Genomic DNA, 25,749 nt, shown 5'->3' on the forward strand with positions numbered 1-25,749 from the left:
CAGTCCCTTTGCTGTCGCCTCTTATTTCTGTGTGGAAGTGGACGACAAGTCGTCTGGCTCATGTTTTAGGGCTCCGTGTCGTCATGAAGGCTGGTGAAGTCTGCAGATAAGGTCCTGTCAGCAGTCGGCTGTGCCGCATACTGCGAGGCTTCAGTGGGCCCTCTGCTTTGATAACCAGCTCCCTGACCCCTGACAGGCCTCTGTGTTGGAGACACAAAGCATCACCCTCCGCATACTGTAAACTGTACATCTCTAAGTTTGGATGTGGCGCGGGCGTGTTTGCGTCGCCGCTAGCAACAGATTCGCATTACCAACGCAGCGGCTGGGAGAAAGTTAGAGCCTGTTAAAGTTTAATGTCTGCTGTCGACCCCCCTCAGTCACTGTTACTGTGGCTCAAGGCTTAAAACAGCAGCCGTCTACAAATGGTCAGTGTGACTGGAACAACTTCAAAGATGAAGCTAGTTTTGCTCTAACTGCTCCCGGTGCTTTTGACCCTGCATTTACATTGATGCTTCACGCGTTCAGAACCATCCTTTTCGCCCTCAGGTGGGCCAGCGGTGCAGCCAACCACCTACAGCGGTCTCCCGTGGCAACCGCAGGCATGACTGAGGAGTGATATTGTCTCCACAGTGCAATGAGCAGAAAGAGTGAGAGGAGAAAGGAGGGAGAGGGGGATCTTGGTTTCATGGTTTGCTGTGGGAGCTAGCATTACATGAGCGTGGATCAGAGTGATGACATTGTTCCTAAGCACCAGCTGAGTGCACCTATACACGCATCCCAGCACAGGCAGGGCCATTCACCCGGCTGCGCCCCCACAGGTGGGGGGTCTGGACAAAGGGAGTAAAGGCTGATGTGTATCTGCTGCTCTGCCGCTGACACCTCCGTGTGCATGAATTGTATCATGTTTCCTTAACTGATCCAAAGGAAACTAGGGATTGATTCTGGATCATCCAGGGTTCTGGGTTTCAGTGTGAGCCAAGTCATGAGGTGATGCTGGGTCCTGGCAAAACCAATACTGAAGGAAGACTTACCGAGGTGGACGAGGATTAAGCAGCCGGGTGCAGCTCTGGATTCATCTGATTAATGGTTCAGTTTTAGGTTGGTAGAAGAGAAGAAGAAGTATCTTTGGTGAGTTTTAGAGTTGTTCACTTTTACTTTGTGCAACTCCTTTTTGGTACAACTCACTTGGACAAATACTTTTGTAGTATCACTATCAAGGAGCACAGCAAAACTAAAATGGAGAAGAAATATCCAGTAATTGCAGGAAGAGAAAAAGGTAAGTTTGTCAATGAATCAGTGTTTATAATATTAAAGATAAGGTCATGGATATCGTTAGTTGAATGTGAATGTGGTTGTTTGGTGTTTTATCACAAAAGTGGCCCCCAGTGGGACACTGCCTTGGACAGAGTGGAGGAGGAGTGCAGACCTGCCGGGACTTGCTCTGTGTTCTGAGAAAAGCCCTCTGCTGAGCTCATGCCCCTAAACTCTAGTATGCAAATGTGATACCCCTCCTTAGCTTGTGTCTCGATGTTATGCACACCTGCTGGAACCACTGATCTGACTGACAATTATGTGCGATCTGAGGAATGTAGTTATGTTATGCACAGTGTTTATCAGTCTGACTTATACATGAGGTCTGTGTGCTGGATTGTAAATAACTGTTGGACTCTTTATTCGATCCTAGGGCCTGGACCCGGTCGCTACAGGCTCCCACCTGCTATCGGGTTTATGGGCCATGACGTCACTAAGCCAACCAGTCCTGCCTATTCTATCCATGGCAGGATGAGTGACAATAGTGAGCTCCTCTAATACGCTCATTTACGTGAGATCATCAGTTACAACTATTATCCACCTGGACAAACCTAATCTTTATTACAAAATAATGAAACATATTTTGTAACACCTTTTTCACTTTCGTCTTCACTTCACTTTTTGCCTTCGTCTTCTTTGCAGTATCTAACAAGTGAGTGGCAACTTAAAAACCACTAGAGGGAGACAACACTCCAATATTGACTCATTATTTTTTGTTTACCAGATTCCTCTCATTCTCTAGGTTCTGAGATCAGAGCAAACACAAACTTTACAGTGAAGTGACCGTGAATGTTGATTTTCCTCTGCAGTGTATTGTGTTGATTCCAGTCCAGGGCCTCAGTACCACGTTGATGCTAAAATCACCCGCTTTGGAAAGGATGGCACGCCTGCTTATTCAATGCTGGGCAGAATAAAAGCACAGAGTAAGCAAGTCTCATTCAGATTTTTTTCATTATCCATTGTAATGAAACTCGTTTAGTATCACCTGTTATAAATAAACATGAGCACACCCTGACATATGCTGCTGATGGTTGATATTACGCCTTTTTGTTCACTAGAGGAGTTATTCCAGACACCAGGACCAGGTGCATACGTCCCTGAGAAAGCTCCACCCTGCAACCTCCAGCACAGACCCCCATCCTACACAATGGGCTCTCGTACATACTACCGCAGCACGGACTCAGTTCCTGCTCCTAACAAATACAGCCTTCCTCCACTCTTGGGTTCTCATGTTCCTAACAAACCAGCCAGTGCAAGCTATACTATATCCAGTAGCTACAGCACAGGGGGATCTTCTGTGGATTTAGCAAAGACGCCAGGGCCTTGCAGGTACAACAGTACAGACCCAAGTGTATATTTACCCCGACAACCAGCGTTCTCAATGCTGGGGCGTCACAGTTTACTCAGAGGTGCCGCCACAACACCGGGTCCTGGAGCTTATAACCCAGAGAAAGTGACAGTTCACAAAGGCCGGGCCCCAGCCTTCTCCCTGGGCATCAGACATTCTGAATTTGTCACCCCACTGATTGTTAATGTTTCTGAATAAACATCCTCTGAGAAAAGCAAACCTAGAATGGTAATAAAATGTCTAGGCTGAATACGTATGAAGAAAGAACATTTTATTATATTCTCACAGCAACAAACAACTAAAATTTATAATATCTATATAAGCAACATATGTACAAAACATAAACATAACAATTACAGAACAGTAAGTGCTCAAACAGAAAGCACTTTTGGTCAAATTATGGGCTTGAGAAAAATACAATCAAGTGATTGTATAACCAGGAAACAAATCAAAACAAAAACAATTATAGCTATTTATGAACACTTTTACCTTCGTATTGTTCACAAGATCACAGTAGAATTAAGCTACTTGCTTCTCATTGCCTCTAAAAATTGAGGGAACACAAAGTTTTCTACACAATACATTAGAACATATGTAGAGATGTACTGTATGCAGGAGATGCGTAGTCCAAACAAATAGAAATTAGCAGACGATGGCAGCACAGTTTACAGGTCGCTCCCATCCTTTGGGAGAGGTCTTCTGAAAAGCAGTATGTGTGGTTCTGGACAGGGAAGCAGGGGGGCAAAGAAGTACAGTATTGTTGTTACACAATGCAGAAAATTATTATATTATATTATTCTATATTATAATATAATATAATATAATATAATATAATATAGAATAATATAATATAATATAGAATAATATAATATAATATAGAATAGAATAATATAATATAATATAATATAATATAATATAATATAATATAATATAATATAATATAATATAATATAATATAATATAATATAATATAATATAATATATATACACAGCTCTGAACCACAAACATTATACATAAACACCAAATAAACAAATAATGCAGTTTTGGTAACAATTGTTTTCATGTATTTAATGCAAAAGCGTGTGCTAGGATTTACACTAAAGTCTTGAAATGGGGCAACACCGGGGACCAGATTTAATGGATCGGTAACTCGTAACACTTGAACAGATCGTGACCATTCACCTGGTTTATGGATCATGTAGTGTATCCAGCCCTGGCTTTGCTGCACTCCCAGTCCCCTCCACTCGTCTTCGGTCATCAGGTGGGATGAAGGCACCAGCTTAGACAGCTGCTTTGGAAGCACGACATGCCTGCAGCACAATCAACTGGCGTTAATCAAAGACCACGCAGCACTCGGAAAATAGTTTGGTACAAGAAAAGCCAAAACAAATAAAAGCCCATAATCCCTAGCGCTCTGCTACTTATCCTAACAGCTCAGCTAGCTAACTAGCTAGCATGTCGATATTAGCTGCTAAGTGGATCGTCAGCACTAGGGGTTTGTTCGTTTTCTTACACGTACCGTTTTGATTTTAAAAGTGCTACGCTGTGTGGTTAACCAATCACTTCCCACATTTATTAATAAACTGATGTGACCAGTACGCCAGGGTTTCAGTCGTACAGCTTACCATCGTTAGCTACAACAGCTAATAAACTAACCCAGTAACCCAGAAACGTTTGTGTTTGCAAATGCCGATTTTCATACCTGTACTCGAATTCTTCATCGGTGTACTTGTCAGAATAATATATCTGTTTTTTGGACATGTTTCGTCGATTGTAGATATAAAATTTACTATTTTCGAGCGGCGCAAAGTAAATAGTTCACTGAGCTGTATTTACGAGCGTTAACCAACTGCTGTCATCTACCGCTGTTTTCGCTAACAACAATTCAAACCCCCCAACGGTCCCTCGCACTCACCGGATTGGTCAAGACGGTTGCACGTGGACTGCGCAGGGGAAAATTACCCATCTAGATCGTTTATAAACGACAGAATGACGCACTCCGCTAAATAGGCATTTTAAGAGATTGTGTTTCTTAGTAAGTGGTTTTTACTTTGAATGAAGAAAAACATGCCATTGTTCTTCTTAAGTCGTTATGTTGTAATATTCAAAGAAATATAAAGTGTGGGTCGATCCACAGTATGTGTGCTACAAATTACAGGGTTGCTCGTCCCTTTTTTATAAAAGACAAAATATACTCCAAGTGAGAGCTCTAGTCGTGTTTGTGTTTTGTTGCGGTCCTGCCTTAACCCGGAAGTGCATGAGCAGGACTAAACTACGTGGCGGTGAATTCAGTTACTAATTAATTACTGATCTCTGCGAACTAAGTGTGTCCTGTTCTGACAGTTCACGTGTTTTTATGGTGAAACACCCCGAAACAAATCAAGATTAACCGTAACCTTATACAACCTTATTATGCCTGACGTCACACAAAACAGCAGAAGACTCCACAGGACTTTTTCACAGGATGCAACCAGAGGTTCAGGTTCATGAGACAGGGAGGAAGAAGGTATTCAAGCTGTCACCCTTGCTTGACAATGACTCACATCCCCAGTGTCAGCTGCTGCTGTTAGACTGTTCAATCACAGCTGCTTCCAGTGACCCATCCATCATTACCAGACTCTTTAGAATCTGATTTACTGTGCAGCACAAATTACTTACTTCAATTCCATCTATAAATGTGTATTTTCCTTTTTCCTTTCCTTTTTTGTAATTTTAAATTGTATATACTGTAGTCTTTTCTTTTTGTGCCTTGTCCTAAGATTGTAAAGATCCATGTGTCAGGTTGTGTGATCATGTTACTTTAACAAAAACAACACAAGTTTAAACTTTAGAGAGCAGGTCTGTTTAAATCAAAGCATCACTGGGGAACAGAGAAGCCAGTGTGACCGCACTGCTGTTGATCTGGGCCAATGTTTATTAGTGTAAGGCGTGTACTTGTGCTTTGCTTCATTACACCCAAGCTATGGCTTGATCAGTATAAAATAGATTAACTCTATTTCTTAGTTCCTATAATTGTTAAATAAAGAAAGGAAATGCTGCATTATTCACTTCAAACCAGCCTGTATCACCTAATGTAAAAGTAGATACCTTTCTTATTTATATTTTATTTTTATCTTTTGACAAATACATTCCATTCTCAAATTTCCAACAGTATTCTTAGGACATAATAGTAGATATATACTTAAATGTTTATATGTATGAACATATTTCTGCTATGGTCAGTGATTTGTCAGTACAAACTCTTTTTTGTTATTTCGGTGGTACATGTAATCGGTTGTGCTGGTGCTAATGAGCGGCTGTGTATTCACAGCAGGATTTGTTCCACTTGTATATGTTAAGTAGCCAGTCAGTGTGTACTCTTCACTCAAGGCATCACGGTAGAGCAGCTGGTTTATTTTAAGGTGCATAGGTGTAACATATTGTTTTACTTTAGTATATACACACAGTATACAGTAAGTGTAGTTATTAGGACCTATTAAGAGAGACAAGCAACTCATGTCTGTCAATATCCATTGACTACATCTAGTTTATCAGTAACTTTGTGTCCTCTGTACTGTAGCAAATACAATGAAAGTGATTGGCTGTTTGGAAGAAGGTGGGATGGCAGTGGTCATGTTACAGAGGTTCAGATTGGTGTTTGTTTGTATGTCTTGCTGTAGCATGGTTGTTTTGAGTAGTCGTTGTACTTTTCTATTCATTGTTACATTTACCACTATTGGCTTGGATCTTATTTGTACCAGAGACAAAAACACGGGTAAGTTTCCTGCCTCATTTTGGCTGATTTCTGCTGTTTCGTTAGTCTTCAGTGGATAATATGTTGGTCAGTATTGTTCCAACTAAAGAATACAACCTACAGTATACAATCAGTTGTGTACTGAATTGGTTTCAAGTCAAAAATACAAGGTTAATCTCCAGACAAATCACAGGTACATGACTGATGACAGATGGTTCGCTTAATTGAATTTGAACCGTTGACAGTAGCGTAACAGGGATGTGTAGGCGAACATGTTGTGTTAATATTGCCCTCCTTTTGCGTAACAGGTGAAACTGACTACTGGGTCATTTCACAGCAGTTCCAGAAAATCTTCTCATATATTTGAAGTGGTTGCTTTTCATACCTTGTACTTAAGGCCCCTGTGTGCACAAGTTCACCACCACGAAAAGAGAAAGCCAAATCCCACATCAGCTAGGCTGAGGAACGCTGACTGCTGGTGCGTATCTTACACCGGTTTTGCATAATACAAACGTGCAAAAAAATTGTAAAAGGAAGGAAAAAGGCACAAGGGGAGGGGGCACTGAGCAGCTATGAGGATCGTGCTGAGATGGCTGATTGCTCTCCAGGGAGGAGGATGGGAGGGAAGTTGGGACGAGAACTCGGGCAGATGGGTTTTCAGACAAGTCCCTTATGAGCCAGGCTGCATTGTTTCTTTTGTTGAGTTAGTTTCTCCCACCAGGACAAATGAACGACCCACACACCATCAGCTGATGCAACACACTCACATTAATTGGATGAGGTCTGGATTGGTTGATTATTTTTATTTTATTTTTATTTTATATTCGTGTTTTATTTTGTGTTTCAATAGGATACTATTGTTGTGCATGTATTTATTTATTTATTCATGCATGTAATTTGAGCATTCGTCTAATAAATATTGTATCTTTGTAGGACAGATAAACAGATAAAACACTTATTATTTATTAGGAAATTAATCTGATAGAAGTAACCCAATTAGTGCTTACCTTATGTTAAGATACAGACAGAAAATGATTCAGTAATATAGAAAACTATTGTTTATTCATTATCTTTTTATAATTTACATTATGAGAGTGAATTATGTTAAAGTTTATTCCATCACTTAATTATGAAAAATGTATGATCATTTCTATTTCTTTATTTCCTCTGTGTATACGTTGAGAATATAAATCAGTCTTAATGGTTCTAAACACTGCTGCTAATTTTTCCAAACGATGCTACACAGCTTATTAATTTCCTGAATGTCCCTCGAGATGTTCTGCAGATTGCAAATGTTGTTTGTGTCCTGGAGCAGGGTGTTTCAGGCAGATGTGTTTTAGCTAATACAGTCTGAGAGCAGCTGGGCAGGGCAGGGCTAATAGACCAAATGACATCATCCAGAGAGGGAGAGAGAGAGGGAGAGAGAGGGAGAGAGAGGGAGAGCCTGTGAACGAGCTCGCCTAGGGCAGTGGATTGAAGCAGGCCAGCTCAGATAGAGACGACAGCGGCATGAGAGCGGGACAGCGGGCGTGTGTGAAAGGGAGAGGACCAGACAACACTTAGCTGACTTTGACCAGGATATAGGACTCCACCTCGAAGATTCTCTCTCCAGTCCCTCTCCCTCCTCCATTACACCTCTCCCTTCCCCCTTCCCCTTTCCCCCTTTCCCTCCTTCATCCTTTGGCAGTCACCCCCCTGTCAGCTCCTGCTCCGTGCGGCTCCTCCGGGCATGCTCCTTAAGCCAAAGTATGGCCGCTTCCGCAATGAGTCAGTGACCTCCTCCGACGACCTGATGCAGAGCTTAGCCATGAGCGGCAAAGTTGTGGCCACGCCGGTGGCCCCCTCCTCCGCCACCAGCCTTCCGCTGCCTCCCCTGCCGCCTCTGGATGCCGGTGCCAGGTCCGCCTCCTCAGCCGGGGCTGCGGCTCTGGCAGACTCGCCCTGCCTGGATGGGGAGCAGGATGCCACCACCACCTTCTGCATGCTCATCCCCAAGATGCCCCAGTGGAAGTTCTCCAACTCGCTGCTCAGCCGGAGCCCGTCCAACTCCAGCTCCAGCTCCGGCTCCAGCAAGGACTCGGGCAGAGCTGCGGCAGCTCCCTCCCAGGCCTCTGGCCCCCCTTCGTCAACGACACTCAGGCACAGCGGTGCGACCTCAGCCAGTGGCCCAGTGGCCAGTCTCGCGGCAGTGCTTAACTCCTGTGACCCTGTGTGTGTCACCCCCTGTTCAATGCAGGCCATTCGGGGGCAGAGAGCAGTAGCTGGGGCAAACTCTGCCAGTCCAGGGGGCCACGGATTTGGGGCTACAGAGGTCATAGCGAGCCCTGGGGGTTCGAGCAGCTCCAGATCAGGAGCGAACCGCAGAACAAGGGTGGAAGGCATGTGGCTGGGGGGCGAGGACTTCAACCAGAAGGGCAGCTTCATCCACAAACCCTCCCAGGGTTGGCTGCATCCTGACAAGAAGATCGCAGGACCCGGGGCATCGTATATTGTCAGGGTGAGTCAAGAGGCTCAGTTTAACTCTAACTTAATGCTGTGGAAAGGAACACGTTGCTTCATTTAGGCTTGTGAATGAAGCAAGTGAAAGCAACTTTTGTTTTTCAGGTGATTGCCGTTAAATTTCAGGTCTTTCCTCCAGATTCACATAATATTAATGACCCAATTTAAGGCTTCGCCGTGTGGGTGGGAAACAAAAGGGCACCACAGTGCCGGGCGATTTGTTATGCAGCTCATGTGGCGAGGGCTGGGGAATACATAATTTAATCCCCACAGATGTAGCTGGAAGGGAGACTGCGTCAAAGTGGAGACAGATATGCTAGGGAATGATGAGGACTGGTGCCGCACCACGCGAGGCACAGGAGCAACACAACAACAGCCACGGCTGTTGTTGATGGAGCCGCTGCCGACCACGGGCTGGTGGGAGTGGTGCTCTTTGTTTTGCTCTGGGGACTCAAAGCTTCAATCTCTTACTACAGTCCTGATGGTGATTTTGTCCAAACCCAAACTCTGTGATTTCGTCAAAACGACCTCCGTGCCACACGCAGAAACCGATGGTTAGTTATTCACATCCGACAGGTGACGATGGTTAGAGAGGAAATAGGTACGTGTGCTTTCGTGTCCTAATCAGTGCGTCTTGTGATTTGTGTTTACAAAAGGTTAGCGTCCCGAGCAGACAACTTGACGTCAGTGCTGTCCTCACTTCCACGCTTCTGTTCGCCCCCCTTCCCTCCTCACTTCCTCCTCCAACTAATGACACGGCTCTTGATTAGTGCAGTCTGGGGCCTTTAAATGGCCTCATACATGCACTATTCATTCCTATATTCAATTAGGTCTAATCCCGGTCATTTGCATCATGTGATTTGGAGCAGGGCGGGTGGATGGTATAGGAGGGGCGGCGTGCTCAGGATGCATGCGCTCTCATCACTATGCAGACATTACATGTGCTGCTCTCATGTTTGATTGATATCTCAGTTAATTAGCAGGCAGACAAAGCTTGCTGTTGTTATCTGGGGCTGTACGCCGCTCATTTGTGGCCGTGGAGCGGCTGTGTAGGGATTTTGTTGTTGGGGGCTGTAGACGTGCAGCCCAGCGCTCCGTCTGTGCAGGGAGGAGTAGCTGCTGCATGTATTAGTGTCAAAGTTCTGCTGCACTCTGCTGTCTTTATCAGCACAGCTACCGTGCCGCCATTGTTCGCCGCTCGCTTCAACTCGGCATTCCCTCTGATTAGAGCATCTGTTATTGGTAATGAGGGTTTGGGTTTCCAGAAGCATCCTGCTACCGAGCAAATTCACTTAATCACACGCTTAGTACATTAAGTAAACTTAATACATGACTTACTACACCATCTACTGTGTTGTAGCATTCAGATGATTGCTCCCCGGCTGCACAGCACTGACACAACATCAGATAATGAATCAAAACAGGGGGGAAATGTTTGAGTTTTTTTTCCTGCCATCATTCCAGTGTTATTGCATTTGTGAGGAATGCATTGCTGGAAATGCAACAAACCTGCAGTCACAGGGAGTGTGCGAGGCCTGGGCTACAGGGGAAGAAGGGGTGTGTTGCATCAGTAGATGAGTGACACACAAAGGAGGCATTGGCAGCGAGGGCAAGAAAAAAAGAGGCAATTTGCCTGATGTGGTTAAAACGCTCATCGAGCTCTGAGCTCCGAGCTTCCTCTCTTCCTCCGATTTGTTTGTTGTTGTTGTATGGTCAGTATCTTGTACTGAGTTCTACTGGAAAGTACAGTCACTATGACACTGATTGAGCCAAATGAGTGGACAACACAGGAGTAGTGTATTAGCAATCAGGCTTCACTGAGTTTCTATTTTAAGAAGGGCTATTAAATCCTTTTTACATAACGCTTTTATGCACATGCTCATTTACAGACGGTGACAATAAATCATCCTGTTCCCTTTTCCACTGGTTCACAAAGCCACATGCTGCGAGTCAGGACATGGACTGTACACAATCCACAAACACACTCGTCCCCTCAGCGTCCCCTCAAGGCCTAATAAGCTACAGTTTGTTCATGATTCGGAGCTCTTAGTGCTGCTAATCTAGTCAAGGTGCCATTAGCACCCAACCTGACAGCCATTACTGAGATGTTACAGCTGGGACACGCGTTAGCATTAGCGTTAGCGCTTAACGTGGGGATTTGCGTCTTTGGACTCAAATTGTTCACAATTAGACTCACATTATTGGAAATGTTTACCAGTACAGGATCTGAAGTAAAGACATATAGTTTTACAACAAATTCACTTGTGTTTATTGTTGTTTCCATCCTTTGATTATGCACTATTGGATGCGCTGGGAACTACTTTTATTTTCTCATTTCATTTATTCTTGGAGATGCCTAAACCCTTTTAACACTGCAGCACTTATTGTATTTGTGTTGTCTGTTTCTCTTTGCAGTACATGGGCTGCATCGAGGTGCTGAAGTCGATGCGATCTCTGGACTTCAACACACGAACTCAGGTGACAAGGTAACCTGCTGCTGCTAATCGCCACTACTGAGCTTTAATAAATACAGCATTTGTTTTCATTCTGGAATATGGATATAATGTCTTTCAGCAATTCCTAGTTGTCCTCCCGCTACTCCTAGTCAGACCACTGTATGTGTTGACAATATGCTTTTTGTTTTTGTTTTTTTTATGCCCCACACATGATGTTATTGTTATAAAATCCCCCCTCGACCTCGTGGGAGACGCGTGCCCCCCCCCCCACTCCCTCCTGCTCGCCCTCCTCTCTCTCCTCCACCATCGATCGGCTGTAATCTGAGCCCTGCATGCATCCAGGGCCTAAGTGCAGGGGGAGGAGGCAGCGATGGAGTGATAGAGAGGCAGATCTATTATTGATGACGGCCGCTAATGACTGTGGAAAGCTGCAGTGGTGCCCATGAACGCACCGTAACGTCTGCGGCTGTAACTTGTAGAGGAGGAGGAGGGGGAGGGGGTGAAAACAAAACAGCAAAACAAAACAACAGCAAAGGGAGGAACCATCCAGAACATAAGATGACACCATCCAATGTAGATGCTGTCTGACTTTTTTTGCATCTTTTACATTCACATCCTTTCCTTTACACATATACTCGTGGAAAACTACAAGCACTCGTTGAATTTGAAAAATGTACTTGAGCTGAATTGCACTCTATTCCGACAGCGCTCTCAGTGTCACAGTGTTAAACATCCAATGATACTGAGCATTGTATCGCAGGGAAGCTGATAACAACAAGCGTCATATATGCCCCCCCCCACCCCCCCTCAGCGTGAGTCATGCAAACATTGTGGTGTTTTTCAAAAATCCCAGAGACCTTTACTTGAGCTGGATGGTGCTTTTTAAATATTTACAAGCTACTTGATAGGGGCCGCTGGGTTCCTGCTGCTGCGCCCGGGCGGAGAGAGTGCACACAGCGCCCTCGAATGCACCATCAGGCCCACATGGGAAAGAAGCTCTAAGTATTGCAACATCACATCAACGTGGAGAAATCAGCTGTAATGCCCCCAGAGACATAGCTTCGCATATGATTTCACACAAGATCATTGTTTGTTTGTTCCCATTTAATTCAGCTGGGACAGGTGCATATGAATCATACAGCATAACATGATTGAGTCACCGTCTGTCTGACCTTTGACCTTTCTCTATCCCATCCTCAGGGAAGCCATCAACAGGCTCTGCGATGCTGTGCCAGGGGGCAAGGGAGCCTGGAAGAAGAAGGTTATGCTGCTTCCTGCTATCCTCCCTATAACACCTCTGATCCCAACATGTGTAGTCATTGTCAGTCACTGTATGACATGTGCGATTCGTCCTCACGCAGGCGATGAACAAAGCCCTCCAGTCCGTCATGGGGAAGAGTAACCTGCGATTTGCCGGCATGAGCATTGCGGTCAACATTTCCATAGACGGCCTGGGCCTGCTGATCCCCACCACACGGCAGGTCTGACGGTGCTTTTTATGAAATCTTCTTGTATTCGTCGTATAAACTAAATTGTATGACTCTTAACTTAGTTGGGATTTCTGTTTGTGTTTTCGTAATCACTTTACCTGATTGATCTGTCTGGCAGGTCATAGCTCACCATCCTATGCAGTCCATCTCCTTTGCCTCTGGTGGAGACACAGTAAGTGCAGGTTCCTCCCTCCTCCCTGTTGTTGCTTTTTTGTTGTCAGACTGAATTGCATTTCGCTGGGTTCTAATTCCATGAGCCAGCAGCCAATGAGTGCTTTAATGCAGTTGCATACGTCAGATTCATCTGCTCTAAGTGAGTTTCCCTCCTGTCTGTTGCAGGACACACCTGATTATGTTGCATATGTGGCCAAAGACCCAGTGAATCAGAGAGGTACAGTCCTGGAGAGCTGCTCCTCTGTTGTTAAACCTGATCGTTAATGTGTAGCTCTGTCACATATTGCTGCCACAACAAAACAGTTTCTCTTTTATTATCATTAATTGCTACATTTAAAATACATTCGAAACATCACCCTTTCATTGTTTTTTCACCTCCCAGCGTGTCATATCCTGGAGTGCTCTGACGGTTTGGCCCAGAGTGTCATCAGCACCATCGGCCAAGCCTTCGAGCTGCAGTTCAAGCAGTACCTGCACAGCCCACCCAAAACCATGACGTCCATGGAGAGGTAGCACCCAGTCCACCCAGCCTCACCTTTATTAGAGCAGGACACGTGGTCCCATCTGGCCGCACCCCCACAACCCTGCCCTGCTGCAGACCACACACACACACACACGCACGCACGCACGCACACACACACGCACACACGCACGCACGCACACACACACATAGGGGTTTTTCCCCCCGTTAAAGTCAAGGAATTTGTACTTTTCTTGTGCTATTTTTCTTAATTAAACTAATTTGAGTTGAGGTAAACCAAACGATCTTATCTTAGAGCCCTAAATGTGCCACCTCCGGACGTTTGCTTTGCTGGAACAATCCTGCTTCTTTTGACAGCATAAATACTTTATTGGCCCTGTGTCCTGTATAAAGTAGCTTAGTTGAGATCTACTGTTCATCTCTTGCGTGTCATTCATCAAACAGAGACTTTATAGTTTGGCCTCGTATTAATAGATAGATCATTCATCAATTCATCCTGTTTCCACCAGCAGCTATTCTTATCTATATAAATCTCTGGCTGATTTAAATAGGTCAGCTCAGATGTGCACGTCATATGATCCTGATGGATTTGAGAAACCAATCTCATCATTGCTTTTATTGTATACTGCACAATAGTTTGTAGATAATCAATGGATCATAGGATGATTTAGTAGAACCAGTTATCATTAATTTGCTCCAACCATTTTTTTTGTGCAGTTTAATTATACACTGTTCACTGTATGGAATTCCTCAGGCCCGTCAGGCAGGAGGAGCCAGTGTGGGCTGAAGAGGAGGATGTCTCTGAGCATGACTACTACAACAGCATCCCTGGAAAGGAGCCTCCTCTCGGGGGAGTAGTGGACTCCAGGCTCCGAGCCAGCGGAGTCCTCCTGGGTCACATGCATGCCCAGCCGCAGAGCAAGGCAGCAGCACAGGTAAGAAGGTGGTACTGGTTCTGCTGTTCAAGAAACGAAAGCGCAGAAGCGTCAAAATATCCTCTAACCGTCCGATGAGCCTGCAACATGAATACCAATGAGGGATGTGATGACAGACCGAGGGCTGTTTGCTCAGTCGTGTCCTGGAGAAAAAGTCATTTCACCCACTGCAGCGTGTCCAAAGCACGGCGACATGCTGCAGGTAATGTTTCCAGCAGAGTGCATCACAACAGCACTATGTGGGACTGATGAGCCGAGGGTTGTGTGTTTGCAGATGGGCTCCGCAGCTAGAAGAGAGCAGGCTGCTTATCCTCCTGGTCAGCTGTGTTATGAGCTTCACTGGGACACTGAGGCCACCAGCAGCTCAGGTGAGACACCCTGTGGCCGTCGGCAGGCATTACACCCTGCGCTCGCTTCATCCCGTATTCTTAAGTTTGTGTTTTGTCTCAGGTCTGACGTCTGATGGCTACCTGTGTGCTGACAGCCAAGCACAGAGCAGCAGAGACTACGAGGAGCATCAGTACGTCAACACGCGGAGCCTGGAAAACCTGGATTCCCTGGCACACGGCCTCAGCGGGCACCGAGGGCTCCGGGTCCCCGACAGCCCCAAGAAAGACCTCTTCGACATGAGTACGGGTTAAGCGTCTATTCAGACAGATCCACCCGAGACGGTCCGTCTCTGCAGGAGTAGCTGTCATACTCCACCGCTCTCTCTCCAGGGCCCTTCGAGGACGCCCTGAAGCTCCACGAGGCCGGCGGTGCGGGCGCTCAGGCCGCGGGGGGCAGCGTCCGCATCCTGGAGGACCAGTGGCCCAGTCCCCCGCGGCGCCGGGCGCCCGTCGCCCCCAACGAGGAGCAGCTCCGCAGGGAGCCCTGGTACCACAGCCGCATGAGCCGGCGCGACGCCGAGAAGCTCCTGGTCCGAGACGGAGACTTCCTGATTCGGGAGAGTACGACCAACCCGGGACAGTACGTGCTCACAGGCATGCACTGCGGCCTGCCCAAGCACCTGCTGCTGGTGGATCCGGAGGGAGTGGTGAGTGTGAGTCTGAGGCGGTGTAAAGACACACACATTTCACACGCTGACCTCCTAAACCGTGCCCTCCGCTGTCCCCCGCAAAGGTTCGCACCAAAGACATGTTGTTTGAGAGCATAAGTCATCTCATCTCGTACCATCTGAAGAACGCGCTGCCCATCGTGGCAGCGGAGAGCGAGCTGCACCTCAGACAGGTGGTCAGGAGGAAGCAGTGAGGCATCTGTGCCTGCACCACGCGAAGGTACGAAGCACAGGGCGATAAGATTTATAGATACACGAGCTCCATCCAAAGTAATGTCCTCTCTCGTTTGTACCTTCTTCCAGAGCTTCCGGCTCAAATGTCCTCACGGAATCTACTTCTCATGGATACTTAAAGTAAGACGACTGAAGGACGTGGCTCCGTCAGTGCTGAACTCTGCCACCAGGGGGCATCTGACCTCTTCTTTCACTCAGCCCAGTTACCAGGATCAACCAGACTACCCCACACGTGTCATAGGCTCCTCAGCATGCAGCCGTTAAGACGCCGCCGACTCAGCACTGAGCTGGACGGGCGTCGAGCGGCGTCAAAAACTGGACCCATGACCGGAGAGGAGCCGGCATCAGCGAGCCGCACGAGCATCACAATGAACAATCACCAGAACCAAACTCTCTGCGTATCTGGTGTGAGTAGAGAAACTGAAATAAGAAGGAGACTCTGGCTGAGACAGAAGAGGAAACGGCTGCTTTGCCAGAGAGTTCGTCTCTGCAGCATTTGAGTCTAAAATGGCACAAACGCACTGAACACAAGTCAGTCCTGGATTCATCATAAAGCCCCACCTTCCTTTGCCTTCTCCCTTTCTTTACAGCCCAAGCACCAAATCCTTAATCTTTACGTATTCAACCAAATACTTCACGTCTACCACAGATATGTCGTTAATAAGGGCTTTAATCGTTTGTACGTCTGGTCAGGCTCAGTATAAAGATGCCTGTTTGCCCCCGTCCCTCCCGCATCAGTGCCTTAATAACCACAGACAGGCATTTGTGTCAGTGTGTCTAATGTGCATTAATGTGCGACTCTATTGCGAAGGACTCGTTTTCTTGCCAATGAATGACTGAGCTTCAGGATGTCGGAGCTCGTGTGAACAGTGATTAAGCTGCTCTTCTTTTGCGTTGAATAATGCTTTATTGTGTCTCGTTCCCTTGTTTTGTAGAGGCAGTCGTGGTAATTCTAACCAGGTGATTTGTGCTTCTTCAGGCTCAGGAAAATATCTTAGTTTAATGGTTGTCATCGTTTTGTTTGTGCGGTTTCTGCCTCTTTGCAGGACTGACGGTAAGTTTCCCGATTGAACGCATTCAGATGTCACTGAACATCAGCTGTTACGACTCGTAGTCGCTTGTATGCGTTTTGTCTTTGTGTTAGCGATCCGCCGCTCATCTGAGCTGCAGCTTCGTGAATGTGCAGAGGTCAGTTGACACAGAGCTTTAGGTGAGGTCCAAATGATCAATGTCATTTTTTGCTTTCTCAGGAATTTCTTGTATGTTTTCTTCTTTGATCAAGCTTGAAGGTTTTTCTCAATAAATAAGTGGGAAAGAAATGCTCTGTGTGCTGTAGCGAAGGCTGCCAGCGCTGAGACACGGAGCTCAGCTGCTCAAACGCGCTGGAGCCAAATTAAAACTCCCAAAATAGACCGGCAGCATAGCAGTGGCGCATTTCATGGGCTCTGTGTTCAGCCATGAGAAAGTCACAAACAAAAGACCATTGATTTCTGTTTTATTATAACAATAGAATATAAAATCAGCCAGGTCACAGGCAGAGCTCTGAAGAACTGCCTTGCATTCTCCGCCTCTTGCATGAAGTCCTGACGTCTGAAGGCACTAACCATTCATTTATTATTATTGGATGCCAGTCGCGGTTGTTCGGGTGACTGTATTCACGCATGCAGGTGTGTCTGGCCACAGAGTGGGGTTTTTGGCTTTCTAGAAAACATCTCAGCGCTGCTGTTCCTGCAGGCGGCCGGACTGGAACGTGCGGCAGCGTACTGGTCCTACTGGTCCTACTGGCCCTGCTGCGTCATCCTCAGGATCTGCAGCAGCAGACCCTGCACCTCCTCGTCCATGCGACCCTGCGGGGGTCACGTGAGTGTGTATTATTACCGCTGACATTCAGCCGCACTCATTCAGCAGAAGAACGTGTCCTCCGGTGCCGTGCTTGTGGGGAACGCGGTCAAACCGACAGGACACGAGGAGGCGAGGGAGTCGAGCCCCGGCAGCTTTCTGAAATTTCATCCGCTTTGTTTCGTAAGCAGAGATGGTGAACCGATCGTTCCACTCTTTATTGTCAGCATCACGAATTGGGACGAGCTCAAATCTAGCGAAGCCATTCATTGTCCAGGCGTTTAGACATGGAACATACTGTACCGTAGCACTGAACACGTGTAAACACATAGAAGCAAAAACCTTTCCTTCTCATAACTGACCTGTACAGCTGCCAGTAAATGGGAACGGTACACAGCCACCACCTGTTTGTGCTTCCTCTCCCAGTCCTGCAAAAAGGTCACAGAAAATGTAGCTGTCATGTTCACTTTGACATATAGATGATGGTACAATGATGATGATGATGATGGTGGTATGATGAAGGCCCGTGCCTACCTGAAGCTGCTGGCTCAGTATAGAGATCCTGTTCTGCAGTGCCATCTGCTGCCCAGGGTTGACGTGATGGGGGGGTGAGGAGGACGCGGACGTGAGGCCAAGAGGAGGCGACAGAGCTCCTAGGGCCTCCTTCAGCCGGAACACCTCCTTGGACAGTTCTGTAATCTACATGCTAGCAGTCAGTTTGAGCCTCGCTTTGGCTGCACGTCAAGCTGAACGACCCCTCACCTTGCGGTCCTTCTCTTTGACCAGACCCTGGGAGTTCTGGATTTCCTTGTGCAGCTCCTGGATGTGACTGGACTGGGCCTGCAGTTCGGCCAGCTGCTGCTGCACTCTGACCAGCTGGGACTCTGCAGCCTGACGCTCACTCTTGTTGAAGAGAGCCTCCCTCTGGACCTGGAACACCTACACCCGCAGGAGCACAGTCTCTGTCAGCATGAATGTCACCACAACCACGGCATTAAAAGGATTTAAAAGTATATGACACACACACACACACACACACACACACACACACCTCCGTGCACGTCTTCTCGTGTTTGCGTGTGAGATCATTGAAGCGCGCCGTGGCTGCGTTGATCTCCGCCTGCAGAGACAGCCGCAGGGCCTCGTGCTCCTCCTTGGAGATCAGGCCCCGCTCGGCCGCCTTCTGGGACTTCAGCTCCCTCAGCTCCATCTCCTTCTCCGTCAGAGCATCCTGGGCTGCCGCTGCGCTGCTCTCGCTGGCCTGCAGGGCGCGCTGGAGCTCTGCCTGTGACGCAGGACGCAGCGATGAGCCCCTCTCCCCTCAGTCTCGGGACTGTTTTGCATTTCCCTGCTGACCTTTATCTTCTCGTGCTCCTCTTTGGGGACGGCATCGTGCGTGCTCTGCAGCGTGGCCTCCAGCGCGGCGGCGCGCTCCTCGGCCTGGCGGCGGAGGCTCCTCTCCTCCTGGAGCTCCTGCAGCGTCTGAGCCAGCTGCTCTGACACCGCGGAGAGCGCCTCCCTGTGTTCGGACAGCGGCAGCGCGTCCTTCAGCTGCAGCGCGTCCTGAGCGCGGCCCTCGCGCTCCGCACACAGACACTCCAGGGCCTGGGCCGCCTCCTGTCTGGCCGCCTCCAGCTCCTCTCTCACCGCCGCCAGGGAGAATCTGGAGAGCTCTAATGGAACAGGCACAAGGCCGATCGCAAAGTGAGCAGAGAAGGGGGAATTCCAGCAAATAGAAGGCGGCGGCGCTCACCTGATGCGAGCGAGCGCTCGGAACTCTCCGAGTGCTCCTCCTCCTCCTCCTCTTGCTCCTCCTCGCCGCCACGCGGGGGCGGCCGGCCTCTCTCCAGCTCCAGGAGCGCGTCGTTGAGCCTCCGGGCCACGTCGGCCCTCTCCCTGGCCAGCTGCTCGCACTGGAGGCCCAGGGTCACCTGCACCTCCTCCAGCTCGGAGCGGGGCACGCGTCTCCTCAGCTCCGCCTCCAGCTCCCCCACGCGCTCCTGAAGGCGTCGCACCTCATCCCCGACCGCTCCCTCTCTCGCTGGCGGTCCGCTCTCTGCCAGCGCGGCCTCCAGCTCAGCCACTCTGCCTCGGAGGCCTGCTTCCTCCTCCTTCCCTTCTCCTTGCGTGGACTCCTTCTGGTCCAGAGCAGCCTGCAGCGCCTCTACTTTCTCCGTCAGCTGTTTGACTGTGTCACTGTCTGAGCTACTCTCACCCCCCTCGTCACCCGCTCTGTTGGCGAGCTCCTCCTCCAGCTCCGCCACCCTAGCTCTCAGCTGCTGTGCCTCCTGGCGCAGGCCCTCCTCCTCCACCCCAGACCGGCCTGCAGGCCCAGCACCTGCTGTGAGAGTGTCTCCGTCCACACACTCCACGGAGAGCACACCGAGGCGCATCTGCTCCTTTAACTCCTCAAGTTCAGACTTGGAGGAGGCCAACTGCTCCTCCAGTCCGTGCAACTTCTCCTTCAGAGCCTCAACGCCCTCTGCATCTCCCTGAGGCTTCTCATTACTGCAAAACAAGAGGATCATTAATAGCTCAAATCAGCTGCATCAGAAAAATGGTGAGCATCACACTACTAATACTAATAAAACTAGTATGATAAAGTGCTAATTATTCTTTCAGGACTTTTATATGGCAGAAAACAATTTTTTATACACTTTCTCAAATCTTAGTCAAAAAAAACTTTGACCTAATAGGGACTGATTTTGTCAGTTGTTATATTTTACACTACATTAAACATTAACACTTTTATTAGTGTCCAAAACCCAATTATGGGAATCTGACAGAGGACTTGACTTTCCACCTACACCTGCTCATCCTACCTCATGCTGCGAGAAAAAGAGAAAAGCTCAGCTCTTTTACTAACAGGCCTGCAGAAGAAACCAGATACTGCTGATATTAGCAAAGGAAGCACATCTCAGAATAAAAATCTAATTTAGTGTGGAGTTCGGGGCAACAGGAACCAGTGTTGGCTTCGTGGTGCATTACATGCTACTGATGATTCAGTTAGAAGGCATGAATAATGAAGGCTCACCGCTCCTCAGCCACACTGGAGGCCTCGTCCAAAGCCTGGGCCTGAGACAGACGCTCCTGCAGGGCTTCGAGCTCCTTCTGCAGGGTCTCGTACTGAGCCAAGGGGACAAAGTCTGTGCTGGACATCTGCATGTCGGTGTCGTCCTTCTCGTACATCTCCAGCATCTGCAAAAAAAGACGTGTCAGGTGAATGCCTGTGTGAGGACGAGCCAGTCTGTGTGTATTTGTGCGCCTCACCTGCACTTTCAGAACAAGTTCAGAGTTTTGTGACGCGAGCTCCTCTATCTGCTTGTGCAGCTCTGCGACGGTTCCTGGGTCTGCAGGAGACGGGCCGGCCGAGGCCGCGGGGGCTGGAGAGCTGAGCTCATCCTGAGCAGATATGGCTCTGGAGCGTTTGGAGAGCAGCTTCTCTAGAGATGAGAGCGTTCTGATATAACTGACAACTCCGAGCACTGTGTCACAGCCTTAAAGGGCGTGTGGATCACATACCTGGGAAGTCCAGCATTTCATCCATGTCTTCGGAGTCACTGACCCCGATGCCATGGCCCTCCCTCAGCTCCTCCAGCAGCTTGTCCCTCTCCGCCTCTGCTTGCTCCAGACGCTGCTTGAGCTGCGACAGCTACCACAGACACACAGACACATGCTTTAGGCTGGAATGCAGTCAGACGGGAGGGGGAACGCGCGCCTCCTGCAGTGCAGCACCTCTTCCAAGGCGGACATGGCACTCTGCTGTTGCTGCTCCAGCGATTTGATCTTCTGGAGCAGACGGCCCCTCTCCAAACGCAGCTTCCGTATCTCCTCGAAGACCTCCTCATCCTCCACCTTGACAGGGGCAATAAATATGAAGCAACGGCACTTTGGAGGATGTAGATAAGCAGGCGTTAAGGTTGCCGAGGGCGACCTGTGATGGCTGTGGAGAGGCAGCGGGGGACTGGGGCTCAGGGGACTGAGCCGACGGAGGACGGGTCCGGGGCTGGGGCGATGGTGGCAGACCTTGAATCTTTGTTGTGGGGAGAAAAGAACAAAGGTGAGTGTCAATAAAGTGTTTTGATCCAAACGTATTTCTTTTATAGAGATTTAGATGATGATCGCAGACCCTCAACAGCTAACAAGACATTCTTCCCCGTGTGATATGAAATGGCACTAATGTTATTCTACCACACAACGGGGCGTATATTGGACGAGCAATGTCTCTTACAGTACCTGGAGAGGAGAGCGGGGGGGTGGAGGAGCTTTCCGTTTGCGGGGGGTTGTGCCCCCTTGCACCGAGGAGGCGCCTGAAGGCACTTGGGGGGGCTGTGTGGGGGTGAGGGGTGAGGTGGGGGATTACACATAACTCAAAACAAGTGGATGAAGGAGAGTAAGATAGGACGAAAGGCTCTGCAACAAATGGAAAACGAAGGCCAACACAAAGAAGGGCGCCACTCAAAAACAATGACCTCATATTGGAAAGCATGCACAATATGAAGGGCCAAAGTGGGTCATGATCTCACTGATGGAGGGGATGATGCGCTACGCAGCTATGCAACGTTACCTCCTCGCCCGCGGCCTCAGACGCTGCGTGTGCGGAGGAAAGGACACGGTGAAACACACGAACCTCCGGAGCAGCTCAGCAAACAGCCAGAGGCACGCGTTCAGATCTCATGTGATATTATGTGTGTTATTATGGTAAAACCTCTTCTTCACACATCAGGACACATCTGTTTTCTATGTGATTAAGGGGCGACTTTGATGGGATCACACCCAGCTGTCCCTCTGATCCCCCTCCTCTGGGTCTGAGTGTTCCTACTATGGGCTGTGCAGCGATCGCTGTAGCTTCGTCACCAGCATAGAGAACACAACAGAACCGGGCCTGGTGCCCAATGACCTAATGAACACGGTACCTGGGAGGACTCCGTCCTGCAGCATGTGCACCACGCGCTGGTTGCCTGCGCTTTGGCTGTAGTCGGCGGCTTTGTGCCCCAGGCCGTCGACCAGCTGTGTGTCGGCGCCGCCTCGGAGCAGAACCGCTGTGGTTTCAGCGCTGTCGCTCTCGCAGGCTAACATCAGTGCAGATCTGCGATTCGCAAACACTGTCACAGTCAAGCGCTGACACACCACATCCAAACAGCTAAACACTGTACACGGGCTATTTTAAAGTCACTCTTAGACCAATATACACATTAATAATGCATGAGCACAAAGTGTGTCTACGTAGCGTAGGGCATTAAACTACAGACTGATTCCTCCTCAGCCAGTGGTTCATTCAGACTGAATCTGTTGCTCCCTGCTGGACGCTCTGACCCTCATCCCTACAAATCTCTCTCCCCCTGTAAATCTTCTGGTGGACTCTGGTTGGGCTTAGCCGAAGAAGCTTCATCGAACCCCAGTCTGTCTCCAAATGCCCTCCAAGTGCCTGAGCCTCTGAGTCATGATCAAACAGGAAGCTACGTGGACCTGTACCTTCCCTGGTTGTCCTGTATGTTGGCGTCGGCACCTCGTCCCAACAGGAAAGCGCAGAGCTCCACTCTGCTCATCTGGGCCGCCAGGATCAGGGGTGTGGCCCCGTCCTGAAAGAGTCAAACACCACCCGTCATCTGCCTTTGATAATGTGGTCCCGTGTATTTTACAACCGTGAGTGAGCGGTGCTGCTTACGCTGTCCTGGACGTCCAGACTGGCCTTAAAGTCCCACAGGGTTTCAGTGCAGGACAGACAGCCAGCGACCGCTGCATGAAATACAGTTATGATTCAAACGTTTACTACTTTATGGCTCTGGGAGGAACTGACTGGTGTTGTAGCTTTACAACCTGCGTGATGAAGCGCCGTCCTTCCAATGCTGTCGGTGCCGTCTACTTCCATTCTCTCCTGCGCGGGGAAGTAAAAGCTAAAGATGAAATTGTTGGACGCGTCGTGCGTCACAGCGTGAGGCCGAGCGTGCGTTTACCTGTAACAGCCTCTTCACGCACTCTGGCTGACCGTGCTTGGCGGCGAGGTGAAGGGCGCTGAAGCCTGGAGTCAGACATTAGCAATCAGTGCACGGCAAACGCAGCTCGATAGCCCTGAGTCAGCAGAATCAACGTCCATCTTATCTGATGATTAAACAGCGTACCGACACCGTCAGGGGCATTAATATCAGCTCCGTGAGCGATGATGACCTCCAGACAGTCCAGTCGACCCCGGGATGCACAGAGGTGGAACCTGCCCCAACCACAAAGTCAAATGAATGCGTCTGCTACTGATGTGGGTGGGCGGCGGGTGGGTGGGTGTGGGAGAGCGACTCACGCCGACTTCCCCTCAGCATCCAGCTTGGTGGGACAGAGGCCTTTCTTGGCGATGAGAGCGGAGACTTTGTCGGGCTCGTTCTGCTCCACAGCCTGCAGGAGCCTCTCATCGCTCTTGCTCCAGTCCTGGCCCTGGGGGGTGAGGGTGAGGGGGGGAGGTCAGGACCTAATGCTGCCCTAATGGAACCCGATACCATCCTCACAATGCATATACCACAAAGGATGACCGGGCTGCCTCCATAGAAACTATGCAGCTACTGATGCTGCTCATGTTAAGACACAAACGTACATTATTATTAATATTGTTGATGTTATTATTATTATTATTGCTTCTCTATTCCTCTGGTTAGTAGCGACAGCATACATACTGGCAGCGGCAGCAGGCTGAGACAAGTACAGAAGCGCTTCATCAGGCTACACACAGGCTGCTGAGGATCCATAGGTTTAGCAGGACTAGCTCCGGCCCACAGTCCTGGGCTCGGTTCAGCGCGTCCCGGCCGGCAGCGCGCACCGCTCTCCCGGCTACATACCAAACGCACAGACCCCCCCAACGCGCAGGGTGGCGAAGGCGGCTAGTCCCCACGACGGAGCGGTCGCAGCAGCATCGCAGCCGACGGCGTGTGCAGAAAATCCCCCACTCACACTCGCAGCAGCGCTGCGATTCCCTCTGTGAGCTCCCTGTGTCGCGCTCCCCTGGTCCCGTCCCAGCCAGGATACACAGCAGCCAGCGCAGCCACTGCAGCCGCTCACACACACACACACGCACGCACGCACGCACGCACGCACGCACGCACGCACGCACGCACGCACGCACGCACGCACGCACGCACGCACACACACCTCCTCCCTTTCCTTCCTCACCGTCCTCCTTTCTCTAACCTAATTATGTTAGTCTATTAGTTTTTTTGAGGTCCTGCAACCCCCCCCCCCCCCCCCCCCCGCACACACACACACACACACACACACACACACACACACACACACACACACACACACACACACACACCTCCACTCCACCCCCAGCTCCATACTGTACATTTCTCTGCAGTTCCAGAGCAGGCAGGGCCTTGACGATTTAATGACTCGGCACAAAAAGCAGAAACAATCTGAATAAGCTGCACCTAAAGGGGGGGTGGGGGGTGAAGGGGGTGAGGCGGGTGATGAGGCCCATAAATCTGTCTACCTTTACTGTGACTGCTAAGTGAAAACTACTCAGCCTTAACCAAAAAGCCCAGCGTCGTCACTATTACTGTCACATAGTGAAACTGGGAGGTTCAATTTCAATATTAAATGACTCAGTAACAGGATGTGATGATGTTAAAGATCATATTCTGGGTCCGAGGCGGCGCCAGCTGAGACTAGACCTGCCAGGGCTGCAGGGCCCAAAGGCTGGACGTTCACACGTCACTGTGCAACAAGCGCTTAAATAACAGCAACGGAGCAAACTACAAAGAAGCCCCATTAGAAACATAGAGCACTGCGCGTGCTGCGAACCCTCGGTGGGAAATTAGCAGCAACAGCAGGAGATTAGAAAAACTAGGACTGTGAGTGTGCGTGTGAATTATTGAAGGCTACCTGAGATCTCTGGTTATGGCAGCGGTCTGGAGACAGCGCTGCTCTCCTGCTGCTGCATGGTGACACCGTATCCCACTGCCCCCCCCCCCCCCCCACATGCACACAGACACACACTGGGAGCAAGCTGGGACCAATATAAACACTAAACGGTGGTTTAGTGGGTTAAATTCTACTTGCTCGCGCCTCTAAATAGCTCCTTGGAGTAGAAACCAGAAAACCTGCTTTTGAAACACACTTACCTCATTCTTTTTAAATTTCGCCTTCAGACTTTTCATAATGACTCTGTCAGCTTTGGCTCAGCTTGAACACTGAAATGAAAAAT

General features: G+C 48.9%; 4 protein-coding genes and 1 long non-coding RNA gene across 9 annotated transcripts; 3 read left to right on the plus strand and 2 right to left on the minus strand.

Moving 5' to 3' along the window:
- The first annotated feature begins 37 nt into the window (after positions 1–37).
- Positions 38–3,358, plus strand: odf3l2b (outer dense fiber of sperm tails 3-like 2b). Of its 2 annotated transcripts, XM_029148090.3 has the most exons (4): positions 38–1,276; positions 1,685–1,795; positions 2,121–2,234; positions 2,370–3,358. In XM_029148090.3, the coding sequence occupies exons 1-4, from the start codon at positions 1,237–1,239 to the stop codon at positions 2,855–2,857; spliced, it is 753 nt and encodes a 250-aa protein (XP_029003923.1). In that variant the 5' UTR covers positions 38–1,236; the 3' UTR covers positions 2,858–3,358. The 2 variants fall into 2 exon arrangements, with proteins under 2 accessions (XP_029003923.1, XP_029003922.1); XM_029148089.3 differs by having other exon boundaries at positions 38–1,795.
- cks2 (CDC28 protein kinase regulatory subunit 2) lies at positions 2,910–4,553 on the minus strand. Its single transcript, XM_029148091.3, has 3 exons — positions 4,363–4,553; positions 3,843–3,970; positions 2,910–3,380 (listed from the first exon to the last, which is right to left on the minus strand). The coding sequence occupies exons 1-3, from the start codon at positions 4,419–4,421 to the stop codon at positions 3,325–3,327; spliced, it is 243 nt and encodes an 80-aa protein (XP_029003924.1). The 5' UTR covers positions 4,422–4,553; the 3' UTR covers positions 2,910–3,324.
- Positions 4,554–4,898: 345 nt separating this feature from the next.
- shc2 (SHC (Src homology 2 domain containing) transforming protein 2) lies at positions 4,899–17,083 on the plus strand. 3 transcript variants are annotated; one of them, XM_029148088.3, is made up of 14 exons: positions 4,904–6,414; positions 8,630–8,890; positions 11,308–11,378; positions 12,549–12,609; positions 12,710–12,829; positions 12,957–13,010; positions 13,178–13,229; positions 13,395–13,521; positions 14,248–14,428; positions 14,703–14,796; positions 14,879–15,058; positions 15,148–15,464; positions 15,551–15,705; positions 15,789–17,083. In XM_029148088.3, exons 2-13 carry the CDS (start codon positions 8,774–8,776, stop codon positions 15,677–15,679), a joined length of 1,503 nt encoding a protein of 500 aa, XP_029003921.1. In that variant the 5' UTR covers positions 4,904–6,414; positions 8,630–8,773; the 3' UTR covers positions 15,680–15,705; positions 15,789–17,083. The 3 variants fall into 3 exon arrangements, with proteins under 3 accessions (XP_029003920.1, XP_029003921.1, XP_055363766.1); XM_055507791.1 differs by lacking the exon at positions 4,904–6,414 and adding an exon at positions 8,351–8,540; XM_029148087.3 differs by having other exon boundaries at positions 4,899–8,890.
- A 114-nt stretch (positions 17,084–17,197) lies between these two features.
- Positions 17,198–25,717, minus strand: ankrd24 (ankyrin repeat domain 24). 2 transcript variants are annotated; one of them, XM_055507790.1, is made up of 21 exons: positions 25,667–25,717; positions 23,854–23,984; positions 23,681–23,769; positions 23,516–23,580; positions 23,379–23,436; positions 23,227–23,297; positions 23,034–23,140; positions 22,475–22,647; positions 22,126–22,148; positions 21,493–21,591; positions 21,294–21,413; positions 21,081–21,210; positions 20,829–21,001; positions 20,593–20,756; positions 19,312–20,066; positions 18,915–19,231; positions 18,610–18,843; positions 18,321–18,497; positions 18,093–18,257; positions 17,921–17,986; positions 17,198–17,566 (listed from the first exon to the last, which is right to left on the minus strand). In XM_055507790.1, the coding sequence occupies exons 1-21, from the start codon at positions 25,700–25,702 to the stop codon at positions 17,498–17,500; spliced, it is 3,222 nt and encodes a 1,073-aa protein (XP_055363765.1). In that variant the 5' UTR covers positions 25,703–25,717; the 3' UTR covers positions 17,198–17,497. The 2 variants fall into 2 exon arrangements, with proteins under 2 accessions (XP_055363765.1, XP_029003919.1); XM_029148086.3 differs by lacking the exon at positions 25,667–25,717 and adding an exon at positions 24,221–24,393.
- Positions 19,985–21,026, plus strand: LOC114854043 (uncharacterized). Its single transcript, XR_003785722.2, has 3 exons — positions 19,985–20,118; positions 20,603–20,777; positions 20,889–21,026. It is a non-coding gene; the product is annotated as an uncharacterized LOC114854043 (long non-coding RNA).
- Positions 25,718–25,749: the final 32 nt, after the last annotated feature.

Source organism: Betta splendens, chromosome 4 (genome assembly GCF_900634795.4).
Source record: "Betta splendens chromosome 4, fBetSpl5.4, whole genome shotgun sequence".
In the NCBI taxonomy this organism is placed as follows: domain Eukaryota; kingdom Metazoa; phylum Chordata; class Actinopteri; order Anabantiformes; family Osphronemidae; genus Betta; species Betta splendens.